At 40.1% G+C, this 19,578-nt stretch overlaps 2 protein-coding genes across 4 annotated transcripts in view; both read right to left on the bottom strand.

Annotated features, from left to right (window-relative positions):
- Positions 1–922: 922 nt before the first annotated feature.
- On the bottom strand, positions 923–13,520 carry hcfc2 (host cell factor C2). The gene is made up of 17 exons (XM_072454976.1): positions 13,259–13,520; positions 12,094–12,242; positions 11,844–12,004; positions 11,316–11,518; positions 10,961–11,045; positions 10,772–10,875; positions 9,987–10,217; positions 8,507–8,701; positions 8,384–8,445; positions 8,031–8,073; positions 2,811–2,852; positions 2,718–2,737; positions 2,507–2,626; positions 2,200–2,391; positions 1,570–1,870; positions 1,284–1,353; positions 923–1,195 (listed from the first exon to the last, which is right to left on the bottom strand). The coding sequence occupies exons 1-17, from the start codon at positions 13,422–13,424 to the stop codon at positions 1,186–1,188; spliced, it is 2,154 nt and encodes a 717-aa protein (XP_072311077.1). The 5' UTR covers positions 13,425–13,520; the 3' UTR covers positions 923–1,185.
- Positions 13,521–14,182: 662 nt separating this feature from the next.
- Positions 14,183–19,578, bottom strand: part of cdk17 (cyclin dependent kinase 17) — a 49,253-nt gene continuing 43,857 nt past the window's right edge. For all 3 annotated transcript variants that reach the window (XM_072454979.1, XM_072454980.1, XM_072454981.1), the window contains exons 11-17: positions 18,504–18,624; positions 18,042–18,139; positions 17,842–17,947; positions 17,692–17,734; positions 17,518–17,608; positions 17,070–17,147; positions 14,183–16,630 (exon numbers count right to left, since the gene is read on the bottom strand). In XM_072454979.1, the coding sequence (XP_072311080.1) occupies positions 16,593–16,630; positions 17,070–17,147; positions 17,518–17,608; positions 17,692–17,734; positions 17,842–17,947; positions 18,042–18,139; positions 18,504–18,624 (575 nt within the window). In that variant the 3' untranslated portion in view covers positions 14,183–16,592. The remainder of the gene's footprint in view (positions 16,631–17,069; positions 17,148–17,517; positions 17,609–17,691; positions 17,735–17,841; positions 17,948–18,041; positions 18,140–18,503; positions 18,625–19,578) is intronic.

The raw sequence follows: 19,578 nt of genomic DNA, 5'->3' as shown, positions 1-19,578 counted from the left end.
GAGAAATAGAAAAAAAGGAAAAGAAATGCAAATTTATACTTTTAATTTAAAATACATAAGTGTGTTGCTCTGTGGTAGTAAGAATAGAGCTCTATTTTCACTTTTGTACACAACTACAAACCATAATAGCAAGATAAGATAGCCTTTATTGTCCACACATGGGGAAATTTTGGTGTTACATAGGGCTTCAGTCAAGGCCAACACAAAACAACTAAACGGAAACATACAAAATAACAGTGAAAAAGTAACACAAAATGCTCTTATAAAAACAGCCAAAGTGTGATTGTCATTGATACAATACAACAAAGTAATATCACAAGAGGACGCTTCATGACACTTGAATTAATTGGGTTCAACAATCCATAACTTTACATTTTACCATCTGCAGGACAATCTGCCGAGACTATGGTGCGACTCTTATTCGAAGGATTTTAATAAATACCATTGTGCTGCACGGTGTAACTATTCTGGTTACCCGCTTGTCTCCATGGAGATCTTATTGCCATTAAATGTGTCGATCTCAACAGAGAAAAGCAGATGATGCCACAGGTCTAAGTTACAGGTCAGATCTGCGAAGAACGATGTTTTTCCAACGTGTTTTTGTGCAATTTGATAAATGCGAGATAGAAAAGTTTAATGCCGTACTGTGGGACATTCCGGGCAAAGCGATGTCACGTCCACAGAGACAAGCAGGTAGATACATCCACCTTAAAAGTGCACTACGTAACATTTCAATTAGACGTTGACAATATTACAAGGAATTAAAAAAAAAAAGAACACTATATACGAGTTACAGGATGATGAAATATCAGGGCCGTTGCCACAGCAGTCAACAATTTAAAAACGAAACATTATGTCTTTTGAATGCTGAAAGTGTTGCGTGTAAACAGGAATCTGAAGCCTGTGAATAGATGACGCCAGAGTCTCCTTTAATGCCAAACGTCTGCGCTTTGTCCAAACAGTGACACAAACACTTAAAGGCACTGGCCATCAGCAAGATCATAAAGATTCCCCGTAACCTTCTAAAAGTGGTTAAGCCCGTGAACACACATGTACAAGTATCAAATTTAAATACATACAAAAATAAATTAACAAAACTATATTATACTGTACAACTTTAGGGTGGCGTTCAGCCTAATTCCTGAGTCTTTAATGTAGATAAAAGGGCCGCAGCGCCAACGATCGTCAACCTGAGCTGCAAAAGAAAAAAAAAAAAAGAAAAAAAAGAGTATGAAATAAAAACGTTTAAAATAAGTCGCACGCACAGTATGAGGGAGTGTTACCTGTCGGCGGCGTCTCGGCCCACTGCGCCGCTGTCTGCTTTGGACGTGGAGCTTTGCGTTTTAGTGGGAACTGTACAAACAACAAAAATGTACGTTTCAGAAGGACGTTTTTGCTCCTCTGCAGCAAAAGAGATGTATGAATAGAACAGCCTCAACTAGTTAAAGGTTTTACTCGTTGCGTCAGGAGCGGTGGGCGGTGCTGCTCCCAGTGTTTATAACCAAAGGACCCACAGGGAGGATTCGCCCACTGTTGGCTACACGCTTCAAGTAGGTTTTGGGTTCTTACCTTGTATCCAGCGTATCTGCGTGGCCGGCCCGTAGCCCTGTTCGTTCTTGGCTGCGATCCTGAACACGACGGCGGGGCGGTTTGTCTGGGAGCTGTCGACGTGGGCGTTCTCCAGGTGGGACGAGCTGACGGAGCAGGACGTCTTCGTGCCTCTGTAGATGCGGATGAAGCCCATCTGCCCCGGGCGCTCGGAGCTGGAGGCAGAGCGGCTCTTCTTCACCGCCAGATACATGGAGTACTCCATGATCTTCCCCGACGGAGAGGAGGGCGCGTCCCAGGCAATGTGCACCGTGTCGTTGAGCTGAAAGAGGGAAATAATGGGGGGAGTAGAAATATTAATGTTTAGGTAACTAGTTATGAAGCTTAATGTGCCAAGGCTGGAACATAATCATTTAGAATTTATTTATTTAGCTTAATTACAATTCTGCAGTGGGCCAACTGTTTTTCCCAGCAGTTGCATAATTCATTTCCCTTTTTGGGGACCAGACAATTGACACATTCCTTTCAAACATTCATATCCATTCATTTAAGACATGTTCATACAATGTAATATGAAAACACAAACAATACACAGAGTGCCCGTGTAATAGCAAAACCAAAGAAACAGATTTTAGTGTAAAATAATCCAACCTTCGTGATTTTGACCGCTGAAGGCGCTCCAGGAAACCCCGGCTGGCAGGTCTTGAACTCGCTGACTTTACTGAAGTCTCCTGCTCCAAAACAGTTGATGCCAGCCACTCTGAACCTGTAGGAGCGTCCCGGGGACATCTCCTCGCGCTCCCGGCCCTGATAGTCCTGAGATACTCTCCTCTGCACCAGAGGCTGATGGGAAAACAACACAGATGTAATTACACTTGGATTGTGACGAGAAGTGAGACATTTAGATTAGACACAGACAAGTGTTTCTGTGTTTAATGTAAATGTGTTTAATGCTTACTGTCCGGTTGCTGGTAGTGGTGGTGGTCTGGTCATTTTCAGACGGGAGATAAAAGTGAAGGACCTCAGAGAAAAGTGTTTTAAAAACACCAACATCAAACCATGTACCACTGTCTGGGGCCTGAGAATGGAAAAGATCATTATGTTAACACTGAACACAATCTTATGACTTCTGAAAAATAACCATGCATGAGCACTGGGCGTTCCCACACCTGTTGGGTTTCTTCAGCTCCTATAATTAAAAATATATATATTATGTAAAGTACATTGTATTTGCTTTTTGTATTTGAATTAAAGTCACTCACTGGACTGAGCCGAGTCGCCTGCAGTGGAAGTCTCCTGTTCAGCTGCACATGAAACATTTTTAGTAAATAAACTAAATCTCAGGATATGGGAAAGAAAGTACGGGTGTAACGATTCTTAAATGTCTTAATCCTTTCCGATGCAAAATTGACAGATGCTGGAAAAACATTAAGCGGAACGCCTGAATGTAACTAAAATAGAAGAGAGCCTATATTAAGCCCTATATGAGATCAAGGCAAGGCAAGGCAAGTTTATTTGTAGAGCACATTTCATACACAAGGCAATTCAAGGTGCTTCACACAGCAGGAAAAATGCATTCAAATAATGAAAGAAATTACAGAAACAGAAATACAATAAAATTAACTAAATTAAAAATTATCAATCCAACTGATTTTCTAAACTAATAAAATCACAAACAAAAGAGAAGAGTGCAAAGAAAAAAATGTTTCAGTCATATGCGCAGCTAAACAAAACTGTTTTTAGATTGGATTTGAACATTGTCAGAGTTGAAGCCTGTCTCACATCTTCAGGAAGACTGTTCCAGATTTTAGCTGCATAAAACTGAAACGCAGATTCCCCATGTTTTGTCCTGACTCTGGCACCAGCAAGAGGCCGGTCCCTGAGGTCCTCAGAGTCCGAGATGGTTCATATGGCACTAACATATCCAAGATGTACTTTTGTGCTAGGCCATGGAGAGACTTGTACACAAGCAGAGCTGCTTTAAAGTCTATTCTCTGAGCCACAGGGAGCCAGTGCAGAGATCTGAGAACAGGACTAATGTGATCATACTTCCTGGTTCTAGTCAGGACCCGAGCAGCAGCGTTCTGGATGTACTGCAGCTGTTTTACAGCTCGTTTGGAGAGGCCAGTGAGCAGGCCGTTACAGTAGTCTAATCTACTGGAGACAAACGCATGGATAAGTCTCTCTAAATCTGGTTTTGACACTATATTTTTGATTTTGGCAATGTTTTTTAGATGGTAAAAAGCTGCTGATGTTATTGATTTGACGTGGCTATTAAAGTTCAAGTCTGAGTCCATTATTACCCCCAGATTTCTAACTTGGTTTGTAGGTTTTAGAGCGAGACTCTGGAGGTGACCGCTAACACTTTCTCTTTGTTTCTGTGGGCCAAAAACGATTATTTCAGTCTTGTCTGAGTTCAGCTGGAGAAAGTTGTTTTGCATCCACAAACTGATCTGTTGGATGCAGTGACAGAGTGAATCTACTGGTCCATAGTCACCTGCCGACAGTGAAACATAGATCTGAGTGTTGTCTGCATAGTTGTGATAGGACACATTTTCACTGCGTATCAACTGACCTAACGGCAGCATGTAGAGGTTGAACAGAAGGGGACCCAGGACTGACCCTTGGGGCACTCCACAGGTCAGGGTCATGTGGTCTGAGACACAGCTACCAATTTCAACAAAGTACTTCCTGTCTTCCAGATAGGACCTTAACCAGTTTAGGGCAGTGCCAGTGATGCCCACCCAGTCCTCTAGTCTCTGTAAGAGGATCCCATGATCGACAGTGTCAAAAGCAGCACTCAGATCTAACATAATTAAGACTGAGGCTTTGCCCGTGTCAGTGTTCAGGCGGATGTCATTTGTCACCTTGACAAGAGCAGTCTCAGTGCTGTGATGAGGTCTAAAACCTGACTGAAAAACATCAAATGAGTTGTTTATTAAGAGGAAATCTGTGAGCTGTTGGTAAACAACCTTTTCAAGGACTTTGCCCCAAAATGGCAGATTAGAGATGGGCCGGTAATGACTCAGTACTGCGGCATCAAGACTGCTCTTCTTTAGGAGAGGCTTTATGACCGCAGTTTTCAAAGACATTGGGAATGTTCCAGATTGAAGCGACATGTTAACTATGAGTGAATGGTGCTAACAAACTGTTCAGCACAGACTTTAGAAATCTGATGGGTAACACATCAAGGCAGCATGTGATGATCTCATGGACAGTTTTGTCAGTTACTGGTGCAAAGTGAGTTAGCCCTAAGTGTCTTGGTGGTTTTAGGGTAATTTTTTGCATTGTGGGATTTATAGCATTTTTAATGCCCTGAACTTTGTCATTAAAGAATAATCCAAACTCATTACACTTGGATGTGGAAATGAGTTCTAACGGCAGCTGAGCTGGAGGGTTTGTTAATCTGTTTACTGTGGCAAACAGGACACGCGAGTTGTTACTGCAGCTTCCAATTATTTCAGAAAAATATCTTTCCCTAGTTCTACATAAGATTAGGTTGTACATGTTCAGCTTTTCTTTGTAAATCTCTTTTTGAACCTGGAGCTTTGACTTGCGCCATTTCCATTTGGCCCTGCGGCACTCCCTTTTCTGTGCCCTGACCGAATCATCATTTCTCCATGGCGCCTTCTGCTTATTTTTAACCATTTTAGCCTTTATAGGGGCGATGGTGTCCAGAACATTCAAAACACTAGATGTAACAGCGTTCAACAAATCATTTACATTAGAACATGAGACATTATCAAAGTTTATCATTTCCATAAACAGTGCACCTGTGCCATCACTTATGTGTCTCCTCTGAACAACTGCAGGAACAACCGGAGGTTTGGGAGAAACAGACAGGTCAAAGAAGACACAGAAATGATCAGACAGAGCAACATCGATCACATTAACATTTGAAATATTTACCCCCTTTGTAATTATGAGATCTAGAGTGTGTCCTTTGCTGTGGGTGGGGCCTCTCACATGCTGAGTAAGACTGAAGGTTTCAAGGACAGCATCAAGCTCTTTAGCGTTTCTGTCACAAATATTATCAACATGCACATTGAAATCACCTGTAATGACCAAACCATCAAAGTCTGTGCATATGACTGAAAGCATCTCAGTAAAGTCATCAATAAAACGTTGGCAGTGCTGGGGAGGCTTGTATAAAACAATGAAGAGAATGGATGGAGACCGTTTTAGCTCCATTTTAAAAGGATACATACTCAAATGATGAAAACACCCCAAAAGACAACCTGCGGGTAATTATTTCATCTCTAAAGACAGCACAGACTCCACCCCCTTTTTTGTTTTCTCGTGTTTCAGATTCAAACTTAAAGTTGGGTGGAGCAGATTCTATCAGAACTACATTTCCTGTGTTTTTGTCAAGCCATGTTTCAGTTAAAAACATAAAATCAAGATTATAAGAAGAAATACAATTATTAATTAAGAGAGATTTGTTACATAAGGATCTGACATTTAGCACAGCAAGTTTCAGACTAGTTTCAGTGAGACTGGGCTTTATCTTTTCACAGGGAATATGAATCACATTTCTCAGATTGGGCCTGGCTCGCATTTTGTTTTTCCATCTGTGTGATGATGTGACTACAGAAATAGCACTAGGGGGGGCTCTTTTTACATATGGCCCCGGGTTGGTTTGATTTTTAATGTGACAATAAGTCCCGGCAACGCTGAGACCCAGTGCATCCTAGCTATGGGAGATACCAGGTGAAAGGCGAGGTTGGATGGGTGGTGGGGCTTTTGTAGCCAAGGAGAGTTTGGGACCAGGTGAGAGGCGAGGGGGGATGGGTGGTGGGGCTTTTGTTGGTGTAGTTGGTACTGACATAGCCCTTGCTATATTGGGCGTGAGTTGAGCCATCTTAATGCCTGATTTGATCAGACTTTCAAAATGGCTGGGAAGGCCCATGGGTGAGAGTGGAGATGAGAAGGAGAATGATGAATCTTTAGTGGGAGTAGATGTTGCAGGGGGAACCCAGGGCTGGTGTGAAGGCAGGGGCGATGACAGGGATGTTGTTGGGCTTGTCACAGATGGGTCCAAGGCCTTTGAAGATTGTTCCTTTGCTGGAGGCGGTGGAGGTGAATGTGGAGCAGCTGCTGATGAATCCTTTGGTGGAGGCTGAGGTTGTGGTGCTTTTGATGTTGAAACATTGGCTCGGTCTCTGGCTGATGGAGCAGGAATTCTTCTCTCATTCCTCTCTTCTCTAACTATCTGCTCAGGACCCTGTCCAGGCCCAGTCCAATGCCTCAGAGCGTGGAGCAGGTTCTCTGTCAGCACCCTCACTCCACCTCTGCATAGGTGGGGGCCATTTCTCTTAAACAGGTCCTCTCGTTTCCAGAATAGATAGAAGTTCTCAATGTAGTGTAGTCCTCTCGGGGAACACTCTTTGGACAGCCATGTGTTCAGCTGAAGAAGCCGGCTGAACTTGTTTATCCTCCTGTCGATGTTTGGAAGAGGTCCACTTATGAATGTTTTGATTTCCATTTTATCAAGCACGTCGAATAACTTCAAGAAGTCTTTTTTCAAAACTTCAGTCTGTTCCCGCCGCATGTCCACTGCACCCACGTGCACTATCAGCTGTTTAGCTCCTCCATGCTTAGCCATAATATTTGGAAGGAGTGACGTTATCTCAGAAACAGTGGCGCTTGGAAAAGAATGTGTGTTTATCTTTTCATGCGTCACGTGACTTATCGCGCCGTCCCCAACTAAAACAATCTGCGTGACCTTGGCTCCTGGCACAGATCCTCCTCGCTGTATTTTGGCCACGTCATCTTTCCTTTTTTCATTTAATTCCATCTCTGAAAGTGGTAAAAATCTGTTGGTGAGCTGTATTTTAGGTGACTTCACGTTATCTTTGTATCGTTTAGGCTTTGCTCCAAGTTTGTTCCAAGAAACAGCCTGGTCTTTCTGGTTTTTAGACAGTTTTGGAAACGACACAGAGTCACTGCGGTTTAGGTTGAAAGTAGCAGTTTTTCTTGTAAAAAGTATGCTCTTCTTACCATCGGTTGACACAGGAATGGTATTGTGAAGAACTTTTTCAGATTCCAAAACAAATATCCGTGTTTTCAGCTCATTAATTTCTTGTTGATATTTCCGACAGCGTTCACAGTCTTTCTCCCTTCTTCTCCCGGACATGTCGCTGGCGTCAGATATGTCGTTAAAACTGGAAAAATGTTCTTAAAATCCTTGGTTTACTTGAAAAAGTCTAAAGCAAAAATGTTTGGAAGACAAAAACTGATTAGAAAGCAAAATAAATAAGGAAAGCAGCGATAGCAAGCGGAGCGAGCAAAATAGCGTGTGCACTCTTCGGAAGCAGGAAGTAGTATCAAAATAAATGCCATTAACTAAATTAGGCCACAGTTGTTATTGTACTGTAAACAATATGTAATTTGCACAATAATCAAAATAGAAAATGTATTATTTTGCGTTTTTTTGTCACCAATAATGACAGAAAAAAGAAAGTGCCGTGAACTTGACTTACTGTGTTTGGTATTTGAGCCCTCTCCGCCTTTCTCTCCTTTTTCCTGCCCAATGTAAGACAATCGCTTAATTATTTAGACAATGTGTAGCTTAACCAATGAAACTATTAGAATAAACACAGCTACGTCTAACATGTAACATTTCGAGTCCTGGCAAAGAACTGTTTGTCTTTACAAGAACCTGGTCACAATTCTGATATTGCTTCTTCTTGAACACTAAGTCGCTTTATATTGACTAAACTGTGGTTATTTCACTCTGATTGTTTGAATGCAACTGCCAAAAGCAATGAATCACAATTTATACCTTAAGCGTTGATATAAGTAAACATTTAGCTAAAGTGAGAACAGACTTTACCTTTGTGCATATGTTTTCCCCTTTATTTGTAGCGTCTTCTTTTTGAACGTGGCCCTTGTTACCTAGAAAGAGAATAATGTATTAGTCCCTTTTAAGTGGCATTAAAAGCTCTGCTGAACGTACCTGCGGCGTCTTCCTCCCTCTCTTGTCCCTGCATTTGATTTGAATCCTGGTTTTGTCCGTCTGCGTTGCTGGAAGAGCTGGATGGCTGAATCTGGAGGAGGTAGCAGTCTGCGGCCGCTAGGGGGCGCCAGGCCACGTGCAGCATGTTCACGGTGGATTTGATGAGCAGCACTGGCTCTGGAGAGGAAGGAAGATCTGGGGAAAACAAACACACAGTATCCGGCTGTTAAAAGGTGTAAGTACATTTCAGAATTGACCAAGAATACAAAATTGACTATATAAAATGAGACCAGAACACTAATATGCTGATCCAGAACAACAAATGTTGGTACAGTAGTGTGGTGTAAAGTACAATCCCTTCACTACACACATGCATCACCCGTTAGAGCAAGGCAACATTACCACAAACCAAGACAGGCGATTTGTGGTTTGACATCATTAATAATAAAATATTCTGCAGTTCAGAGCACAACTTTCAATTTATTTAATTGTTTGCTGTCATTGTACTACCGTTTTTCTGTTGTTTTTTTAACTATGACTTTTGAAGAGACATTTTTTTTGTTGTTCAAGCCAAAATGGAAAGGGATAAAAACATCTCTCAAGATAATTTTCCCAGTTTTCCCCGTGTTCCAATAAAAATAAAAACAATAAATTTCAATATTAAAAGGTGGAATGGAAGATTTTTTTCAGCAATTTTTTTAATCATATTTCCTCGTGGCGTGGATAAATAATTTGTCCTGCCACGTATCAATCATAAAACGCACCTATTGCTCACCTGCGGTTTGTCCCCACGTTTCCGCGTGCCTAAGCGCATGGATCTATCATAATATAGTTCCCTCAGTGTACGGGGCAAAATGAAGACGGAGAAAGACAGTTCGAGCTGACGCAGAAGTGGCCAGAAATCTACGGGAGACGAGAGATGCGATCCGTTGCGCTAATAAACAAACGCACGTGTGTGTTGTATCAGTCCGCAGAACGTAATTTTTTACCATAATATAAAAAGGTAAAGGTAATTGTGGTTTTGTAACATAGTCATTTGGTCCTATACTAGTTCTGATATAAATAAAGACCATAAATCTACTCAGGAAAGGACCAATTTTGTTCTATTAATATGATTCCTTTCAGTATCGATACTAGTTTTAATGTCGATTAGTATACATTAGTAGTATCAATTTAGATTTTTTCCAACTCTGCCTAGTGATCCAGCAGGTACAAATTAGTCTGTTTTTTTCTTTAGTTTAGTAACTTTAGTCCAAAGGAAAATCATTTCAACCCAAATTGTGTGATTTAACTGCCTTTGTTGTTGTAAAGTTTTCTTTTCCTTTTCTTTCATTCATAAAACAGAGAAATAACAGTGTTTGAAGCTTGAACAAACAAAAGGAGCAGATCTTATGTTATTATTTGAACAACACGGCGTCTTTCTCTAACGAGCCGTAATAAGATAATGTCAGCACTTTATCATCATCGGGAGTCCTCTCACCCGTCTCCAGATACCACAGGTCCCTGCAGCAGACCTGATAGCTCCAGCTCTTCCTGTACCCGTCCCGCCCGCTCCACACATACAGTCTGGAGCCCACAGCCACCGCGCAGTGTCCGGCTCGAGCTCGGGGCCGGAGGGCGTAGGGGTCTTCCACCCGAGGGCCCTGGCTCTCCATCTGAGACTCCACGTCCTCGGGCTGCTCCGGACCCAGACTCTGCCAGCTCAAAGTGTCTGAGGAAGAAAACAGAGAAATTAGATTTGTAAAGCATTTCCAAGCAACGTACGGCGAGCGTGTACAGACCGCCACGTGGATGTGTTTCAAAGCTGTTGATTAAAATAAATCTGTAGGAATCAGAATTCAAATTGGGAGTCAATTTAAATTGTTCCTAATGAAATAAAAACGGTTTTGTTAAGTCAGTTGAATTTACTTCACAAAAGTACCAGAAATGTATTCCTCAAAAGCCAGAATCTGCTCCAAACCACAGGCTCTTATTGCCACAGGGCTATTGAAGTTCAATTATTTGCACGGCTATAATATAATAAGTGCATTGAACAGTAAGACGTACAAATTTAATCTCAGCTGATAAATGCTTACCACAGCAATAATATGTAATTATATTACCCGGTACTCTGAGTTATTTTGTTGTAAATATCACTCACTTGGAATTAGGACAGTATACAGTTCTTTTTCATACTTTTTATACTTTAGACGATACATTTTTTGCATTCAAAGCGTACAACCGATTGCTTAGATTTGGACCAATGATATAATAATTCTCACTAACCCAAGTTGAGGACACTCAAAGAATCAGTGCAAATCCATTCTGTTCCAACGACTTTATCTCTCTCAGTGTCTGGTATCGGCATCCAACCACCAAACACATACATCCTGCACAGAGTGGCAACAAGAAGACACTCACATTCCATTGAATTTATCAATCAAACGTAGATTATTTCAAATACAATTTTCTTACTTATTTCCGATGACGTTTGCTGTGTGCAGACTTCTGGGAAACGGTCGGCCGCCTCTCGTTTCAGGCACTGACCACACCATAGTATCTGAACAGGGAATTAAAGAAACAAGTCAGAGTTTTTGTTAGATATTTTTCATAAATTAATATAAAATAGGGCGGCAAAAATATCCCTTTTACAAGAAACATTGTTATTACTTATCATTATTATTATTATCAGTCCGAAATGTAGCCGCTTTGCTCTTAGTTTTTGACATTTTTCTAAAAGTATATTAAAGATATCTCAATATTATTGTTATTGTGCTAGACATATAGTTTTTTTCTTTCTTATTTTATACAGCTTTAACACAAAACATACCAAGGTCTAGCTGCCAGAGGTCGTCTAAGCGCGCGCCCTGCATGCCTCCAAACACGTACAGCTTTGAGGAGCCCAGGCCAGTGTAAACCACTGCTGTGTGGGACTCTCGGGCTGAAGGTCCTGCTCCTTTAGTCTCTGGGATGCTCCAACATCTCGCTCCCGATACCGACTGTAACTCCAGCTCAAACAAGTCTGCCAAATATCTGATTAAATAAACAGAATAGAATGTAATAGTCTTCAAAGACGACAGATTGTTCTCATATTACTTGTGTTATTGGTAATAGGTAACTGGTCATAAGCAATCATCAATATGGTCCTCCTAAAGATATCAAGGCCTAAAGGGGACAACAAACCAATCAGCAAAAAGGACAAAAAATATTGTTAAAATAGTAACAAAAAGGGTTTTCTCAACTTTGGTCAAATTATGAATAATAACAAGGTGATAAAAGCAAAAACAGTATTGCTCAAAAAAAGTGGAGCAATTTTCAAGAGGATTGTAATGTATAGCAGATTAGTATTAAATAGTACCGTGGTATGTTGCCATTTGGGTCCTCGCTGTCATTTGCCAATCCTCCAAAAAGATAACATTTGTTTCCTGCCAGAGTAAAACTGTGACCGATTCGAGCGCAGGGGGGAAAGCCGGTCCTTGGCGCTCTAGGCCTCAGCTTCTTCCATAACCAGCGACTTGCCTACAAACACAAAGAGAAAAAAATGTAAGAGAAAAAAAACTAAAAAAATATTATTTTAATTTAATAATTAAGAAATAAGTGAACATTACTTGTAGTTCATAAAGGCTGTTGGAGTACTTTCCAAATTCAACCATTCCACCAAATACGAGAATTCGAGTCCCATCGCAAACAAAGCCATGTGCAGCGCAGCCAGGAGGGATGTCCCCTCTCACTGCCGGGAGGAACCACTGTTTTGATACTGTCAAAATATTTCATATGCTTATTCATGAGTAACATGCAGATTGTGTGTAATACATTTTTGTGTTACACTTACCAACTAAATACAACATGTATAATACATCTCCTTATTCAAGAGGAAATAGATGGATTATGATGAATTACATCAGAGTTAAGTTGGACTCTGACCTGTCAGAGGTCAGATTGATGGTTTGAAGCTATGAATATATAGAGTAGGGATGGTAAATGTACTAAAACAGATAAGCAGCTATAAATTAGCCCAAGCTGATAAAAGTCCAAAACATTAGCAAACCAATGCAATATTTAATAGTACTGAATATTAGTATGGGTATTATATGAGTATGAGTATGAGTATTTTCAGCCACTCTTGATGCATGGATGTAGGGCTGGGCGATATGACAAAGATTTGATCAAGTTTTTTTCCCCTTCATAAAGAGCAATCATGGTTTTTGATTTTATTCATACTAAATATGAACAAAAAAATGTATTCATCGTAAAGGCATCAACAATATAGACTTTTAATTAATGCCACTTACCACAATATAATTTCGACCTCAAATCCATATGTATGATTGGCGGAAGATCGTTGACAAAAAGCAAACTAATTCCACAGCCCTAGACGCATAAATTAATTATTCACATTTGCTACGTCAGAGTAATAGTTTTCTCCAACCAAATCAACTTTTTCATATTTGTGTCCTTGCCATCGCCCTTACGTTTCGACCTTACAACTGTCAAAAAAGTAACTTTACAAAATGTAGTATCTTTGAGATGGGTCCAAAGTCCTCAGAGTATCACCTGGGTTAGGAAGCTGAAGCCCATGAATGAGAGGTCACAACTAGCCTTACAACTACTAAACCAATCAAACGATGCAATGTTAGAAAAGATCTTATTATCTTGTGTCACAAGTACTTCAAACGCCCATGAGTGAGTACTTTGCAGCTTTCCACTGTTGGGGTATGCTAAAAATGCTAAAAACATTAGCCTTTAGCCTCATTAGCTTTAGCATTAGCTCACCAGTGTTGTATACATGGAGGTCCTCCGCGATCCCCTCGTTACCCCCGCCAAAAACAATGATCAATTCCCGGATTGCTGCGGCTCGGTGACCGTGTCTGGACCGGGGGATCACGCCGCTGACCGACTGAACTTTCCTCCAGCTCGGCTCCTCGGTACCGGGGGTCATTTTACCGTCCGAGTCAGAACCAGAATCATTGACCTGAACCAGAGTTTGGCGCTGGCGTCGTTTCAAAGACAGAGGCGGGGCTCGAGCGCAGAGATGCCCAACGGAACAGAGCGCTCACTCGAGTTTAGAGGGCACTGTCCAAATGTCAATATCATTGACATAAAATGGAAAAAAAATCGTAAGAAAAAAAGATGATTATTATATTACGATTATTGTATCGTAATAATGCTTTATTAGTAATTGTTCATTGTTGTATGTTGCACAGAATCACTAAAGCAAGTTCCCAAGTAACCTGTGAATTATGTACACTGACAATGGCAATAATTTCTTATGCCGATTCTAGAACTTGTATTAATAATAGTTATTACTAGTAATATGAATTATATTCATGTTATTACTATTACTATTACCGATATGTGTCGTTTAGGCCATTTTAATTGGTCAAAATTAAATGTAGTAAATATATATAATACAATAAAGGACCATTTCTACATACATTCAAAGGCCTACATACACCAAGTCGTAAATACACCAATTATTGCTTTATTAACTATGTTAGCATTTGTTGATTCAAAGCCAAATTGTAAATAAATTCAGTAAAAAGTTATTGTTTTTCTTGCTATACACATTTGAGTTCAATATTTATTCACACAACTCACCTCAACCGCTTCTCCAACCTTTTTTTTTTTATATACAATCTTTCTTGCAATTCATTTATCTTACCCAATCACCCAAAAAATGACCACAACACGAGGGAGTTTATGAAACAGATTAAATTTACTTTAGATGGTTATGAGAAATAAATAGTTCCAGTAAAAAGTCACACAATTTACCACCAGCTCAGTGTCACAACAGCAGGCTTCCCATGCATTAGAAACAACCATTCACTCACATTGCATCGAGTTCACACCAATACCGTTTGTCCAACATCTGAAAATTCAGTTTGCAAGGAAAAACATGAGGAAACTGCTGCAGAAATCTCCTTTAATGCATGTTACTGCTCAAATAAAAATAGAGGATTGACATAAATTAAGTGATGAACTATGAGTTAAATTGTTTTTTCAATTCACTTGTGCATTTTTGCTACTCAACTCAAATATAAATAAATGATAGCTACAATGGAAAAATCTCAAGTTTCTTTCATTCATTTTGGTTACCCATGATAAAAAAAATCTAGATTTTTGTACAAAAATAGTATCTATGTAGACCATCAATATCTGGTGTGCTTTTCAGTTTCAACATTTCAAAACTATATTTGTGGGTTTCAGCTTATCGTTATGGGCCTTTTGAGGCCATTTCACCATTTTGTTGTAAACCTTTAATTGCTATGGCAACTTATTTTTCATCACTCTGAAATCCATAAATGTGTATGCAGGCCTATTTATTTTTTAAATGTCAAGCTTTTTCTTGTGATCAGCAAATATGGCAAGTTATAATTTTTTTTTTTTTAAATAATTCACAAACTGCATTTTTTTTTGTTTTTTTTTTTTAAATTGAGTAGCTAAAGCTTAGTCGCAGACATTTTTTCATAGTTCGAACAAATTTGCCATGAGAACTTTAACTTGAAGTTTTGAAACTGGCCAGGTGCCCATCAGTTAAAACATTACAGGCAACATATTTGCACCATTTTTCAAACTGCATAGAAAATGTGTTGTAGCTTATACGACAGGCATTGGACAAATCAAAAAGCCATACATTTCTGCACCCACAACGCCAATTCATAAATACATCCTGGCCATTAAACAAAAACAACATTTCATCATGATTTGAAGAGATTTTTCTCATACGATTTGCTGTAAAGGGAGATTTCCGAGCAGTTCAGGATTAATGTAAAAGTGAAAAATACTAAACCTTTTTTTAATAACATTTTGATCCCCTGCCCCTCCCTTTTTGAGAGATCCATGCCACAAAGACGCATCGTATTAAAAGGAGAGCTCAAAACTGACTTAATACTGCCGGGTAACCTTCAGTCCCTGATTCAAAAGAGAACAAAACATTGAGTGCAAGTTAGGAGTTACTGCAGTGAGATTTCGGACCAAAAAAAATATGCGCAACTTGCATTTAAAAAACAAAAAACAAAAGCAACAAAGTCCTGGCATTTTCTGAAGTTTGAAGGGAGGACTGTGGACTTCCTGTTTCCTCTTCTTCTTTTTTAGATTTGGTCCCATTGCAACTTTTAGATGGAGTGTGCTATGTTCTACCAATGATCCCACAAAAAAATCATTATATAATAGAAAACTGGGATTGTATGTGGTACTTGAATATAGGTAAGGTTACCAAACAAGTCTGGACTAGTGGCAGACATGGTTGCTTTTCACAATAACAGAACAATTCCTAATCGGCGGATGTATCTGTTTGGGCCTCATTGAATTGCACTGCAGGAATAATTTTGGCATATATTATTGAAACTAGTTCAGTCTCCATACAACATGTGCATTCAGAGACTTTTTTAACCTTTTAATTTGTCGTCTGTGTTTGTTTTTACCCCCCAGACTTCACTTGTGCATGACTAAACCTACTATGTACACCTATAAACAAGTACCACATCCCTGTATCAAAAAAAATAAATCACTTAATATGTTCATTTCATCATTGCAATTGCAACAATTGTCCTCCAGAGGCCAGTATAGAGTCCATGATGAAATGTTGAACACACAAATGAAACATCCACGGTTCAAAATAACCTTATTTTAAATTACAACATGAAGAAGAGTCCTGTCCTCTTTAGCCTTTCACCTGGAAACGTGGTTCAGAGTTCAGTCACGGAAGCTCGGAGAAAAAGCATACAATTGAAATATATATATCATATCCATTTACATATTTAACAAAATGGAGAAACTGTTTCCAAGCAACGACAACAATAAACAACAACTTGGATCACAGCGTCAAAAATCAAAATGAACCTCATAGATCAGTGTAGGAGCAGGACAATAGTAAACCGACAGTTCACATCATGTTCACGCACAAAGTTTGTTAAATACAAACAGTAGTATTTTAGCAGCAATTTGACCCCATCCCAATAAATAAAGTGAGTATCTGTGTGCATGCGTGTGTGTGTGCATTGTGGTACAGGGGGGTACTCGTGTGTAGTACTGAGAAGGAACAGTAGAGGGCAGCTGGGCTCATGCGACACAAGTTGGTCCAGGATGATATGAAGAAGGGAGATCTTTAAAACAACATGCTCTGTCTCCGGTTGATCTTGTTGTCTGTGAAAGAGAACAATACTTTCTGATTAAACGCCAAAATATACATGTACTTTGATCAAAAATACAAGGTTACACATTGCAAATGAGTGGGATTAAAATGGAACCAAATGACAACACGATCGCTGTGTCAAAGTTAAATCCAACTCGACTGTAATCACACTGTGTTACCCTGACGACTTGTTTAGCAGCAGCAGAGATTTGTTGCACAAAAACAATCTATATTTTGTGAGAGGAAGAGATCTAATATGTGCTTTTTTATGTGTTTTTGCTCTGCTATAACTGAGGCTAGTCCTGGCTACCAAGTTTATACAGAGTTTTATACTATTTGGTATCCGTTTGGTCTTGCATTTAATCATAATTCAGGCCTGTTTGGAATGACATTGTTAAGACATTGTTAAGACAATAATTAAACATTATAAAGATTGTGTGAGAGTCTTACTTGAGTCTGTGTACGCACTGTTCCTATATCCTGGGTCTCTCTGGAGCTGCACCTCCTTCAACGTGAATATGGAAACAACTGAAAGAGAGATACCGATTATGAGGCTGTTGGTGTTCTATTATGGCAAAAGTCATAATCATTTGTCTCATAATTAAAATCACAATTACCAACTTATAGAGAAAGCAAAGATCTGATATATACTACAAATCATTCTGAACAGAAGGTAAACAATTGTATTTTTTTGACATCACATTGTTGTAACTGAACAGAGCGATCACAATTTTAAATGTGATTAACTGCACAGCTCTATAGTTTAGTTTTAAGTATATTTTCAATAAACACGACTATTATATATATATATATATATATATATATATATATATATATATATATATATATATATATATATATATATATATATATATATATATATATATAAAGCGCTCACTCTCAGGCAGGTTGTGGACTCTCATTCCCAGCTGTCTGAAGTACGAGTGCTTCATGGCATCTTCAGCTGCAATCCTCTTCTTTGATTCATACTAAAAACATTCAAAAAACACACATTGACGTTGAGAAAGTCTTCTGTGACATTAAAAAAACAAACAGATTTTTTCAAACTTACTTTGAGGAAAGACAGTAATAGCTCAATGCCTTCACCGTCGAGCCTGGACACACAAAATACCAAAATCAGAATGACATCATATCCAGGTATTTACTGTACTTTTCAGAGGGTTTGAGTCTGATTGACGGCAGGTGAGAGACAGGGGCGCACCTGGGAGCGTGGTTGATGATCAGCTGAGGCTTGTATTTGGGAAAGTTGTAAGATTTAAACTCTTCAATAGATGAGATTCCAGGCCAGTTCTCTTCCGTGGGCGTGCCTGTAGAAAACGTTGATTTACAATTGTCAATAATAATAAAAATAGCAATAATAGAATTGATTCATTGAGACAAAAATGGCATAAACTGAATTACCCAGTAACCTAAAGATGAGGTGAAGCTCGTCTTCCACTGTGGAGCCAGGAAACAACGGCCGACCTGCAGCCATCTCGTAGAAAATACAACCAACGCCCCTGAAATCACAAGAAACGTGTTTCAAATTATACTTATGCAACTAAAACTGGAGGATTTGGTTTGTCGTTTCCTTTCACATCTGAATGACTGATGTAGTGCTATACTGTAAATACTATTAAGGTATGACCCACCCAAAATCATAGCATTTCAGTCAATATAATATGAATATCTCACTATTTAAAACATAAATGTTTCATCTTTATGTCTTTGGGATTGGTCCAATTCAAGACTACAGTAGTATGTAATTCATCAAAGAAATCCTGAATCAAATAAATCTAAACTAAATGTGTTTTGTTTTGATTAAAATTTTAAACCGTAATCTCTCCAAAAATCTTTCTAATCATAAAACAAAATGCAGCCTACCACATATCGATCTGTGTGGAGTACTCTGACGATCCCAGTAAAACGTCAGGAGGTCGGTACCACAGAGTCACCACTTCATTTGAGTACGTTTTGGTCGGCACCGACTTTGCCCTCGCCAAACCTACCAAAAAACACCAAATAAACAACATCAGCACTTTGACAACGTGCTTAAAGAGAAAGCATCAAGTTTTGTCTCAACCGCAAATATCAGTTAAGTTACATTTAATGAATAAAAGTATGAGTTTTCAGGTTTAGGGATAAATGTTCTTCTGAATGAGTCACAAATTAAGCGCATTTGCGAGAGTCTGCGAGGGTCTGCGAGGGTCTGCGAGGGTCTGCGAGAGTATGCGAGAGTCTGCGAGAGTCTGCGAGGGTCTGCGAGGGTCTGCGAGGGTCTGCGAGGGTCTGCGAGAGTCTGCGAGAGTCTGCGAGGGTCTGCGAGGGTCTGGGAGGGTCTGCGAGAGTCCGCGAGGGTCCGCGAGAGTCCGCGAGAGTCCGCGAGAGTCCGCGAGAGTCCGCGAGAGTCCGCGAGAGTCTGCGAGAGTCTGCCAGGGTCTGCGAGAGTCTGCCAGGGTCTGCAAGAGTCTGCCAGGGTCTGCAAGAGTCTGCCAGGGTCTGCAAGAGTCTGCCAGGGTCTGAGAGTCTGCCAGGGTCTGAGAGTCTGCGTGAGTCTGCGAGAGTCTGCGAGAGTCTGCCAGGGTCTGCGAGAGTCTGCCAGGGTCTGCAAGAGTCTGCCAGGGTCTGCAAGAGTCTGCCAGGGTCTGCAAGAGTCTGCCAGGGTCTGCAAGAGTCTGCCAGGGTCTGAGAGTCTGCGAGAGTCTACGCAGGTCTGCGCAAGTCTGCGAGAGTCTACGCAAGTCTGCGCAAGTCTGCGCGAGGGTCTGCGAGCGAGTCTGCGCGAGTCTGCCAGGTTCTGCGAGAGTCTGCCAGGGGAACTTGGGTAATATTCCTACTGTCTACAAATACTGCTCTTCGTCTTCTCCGCTGCACAGAAAGTCGTAGAACGGCTTTTAGCTTTGATTACAGCGCACATTCACCCTGCCATAGTTTTAATGAGCTTCTGCAATATTAGAAT

This window comes from Eucyclogobius newberryi, unplaced genomic scaffold, assembly GCF_026437365.1.
Source record: "Eucyclogobius newberryi isolate DKJ021-1_F unplaced genomic scaffold, fEucNew1.0.hap1 SCAF_2, whole genome shotgun sequence".
NCBI lineage: Eukaryota > Metazoa > Chordata > Actinopteri > Gobiiformes > Gobiidae > Eucyclogobius > Eucyclogobius newberryi.
The sequence above is the reverse complement of the archived record's forward strand: the minus strand, read 5'-3'. Positions and strand labels throughout refer to the sequence as shown.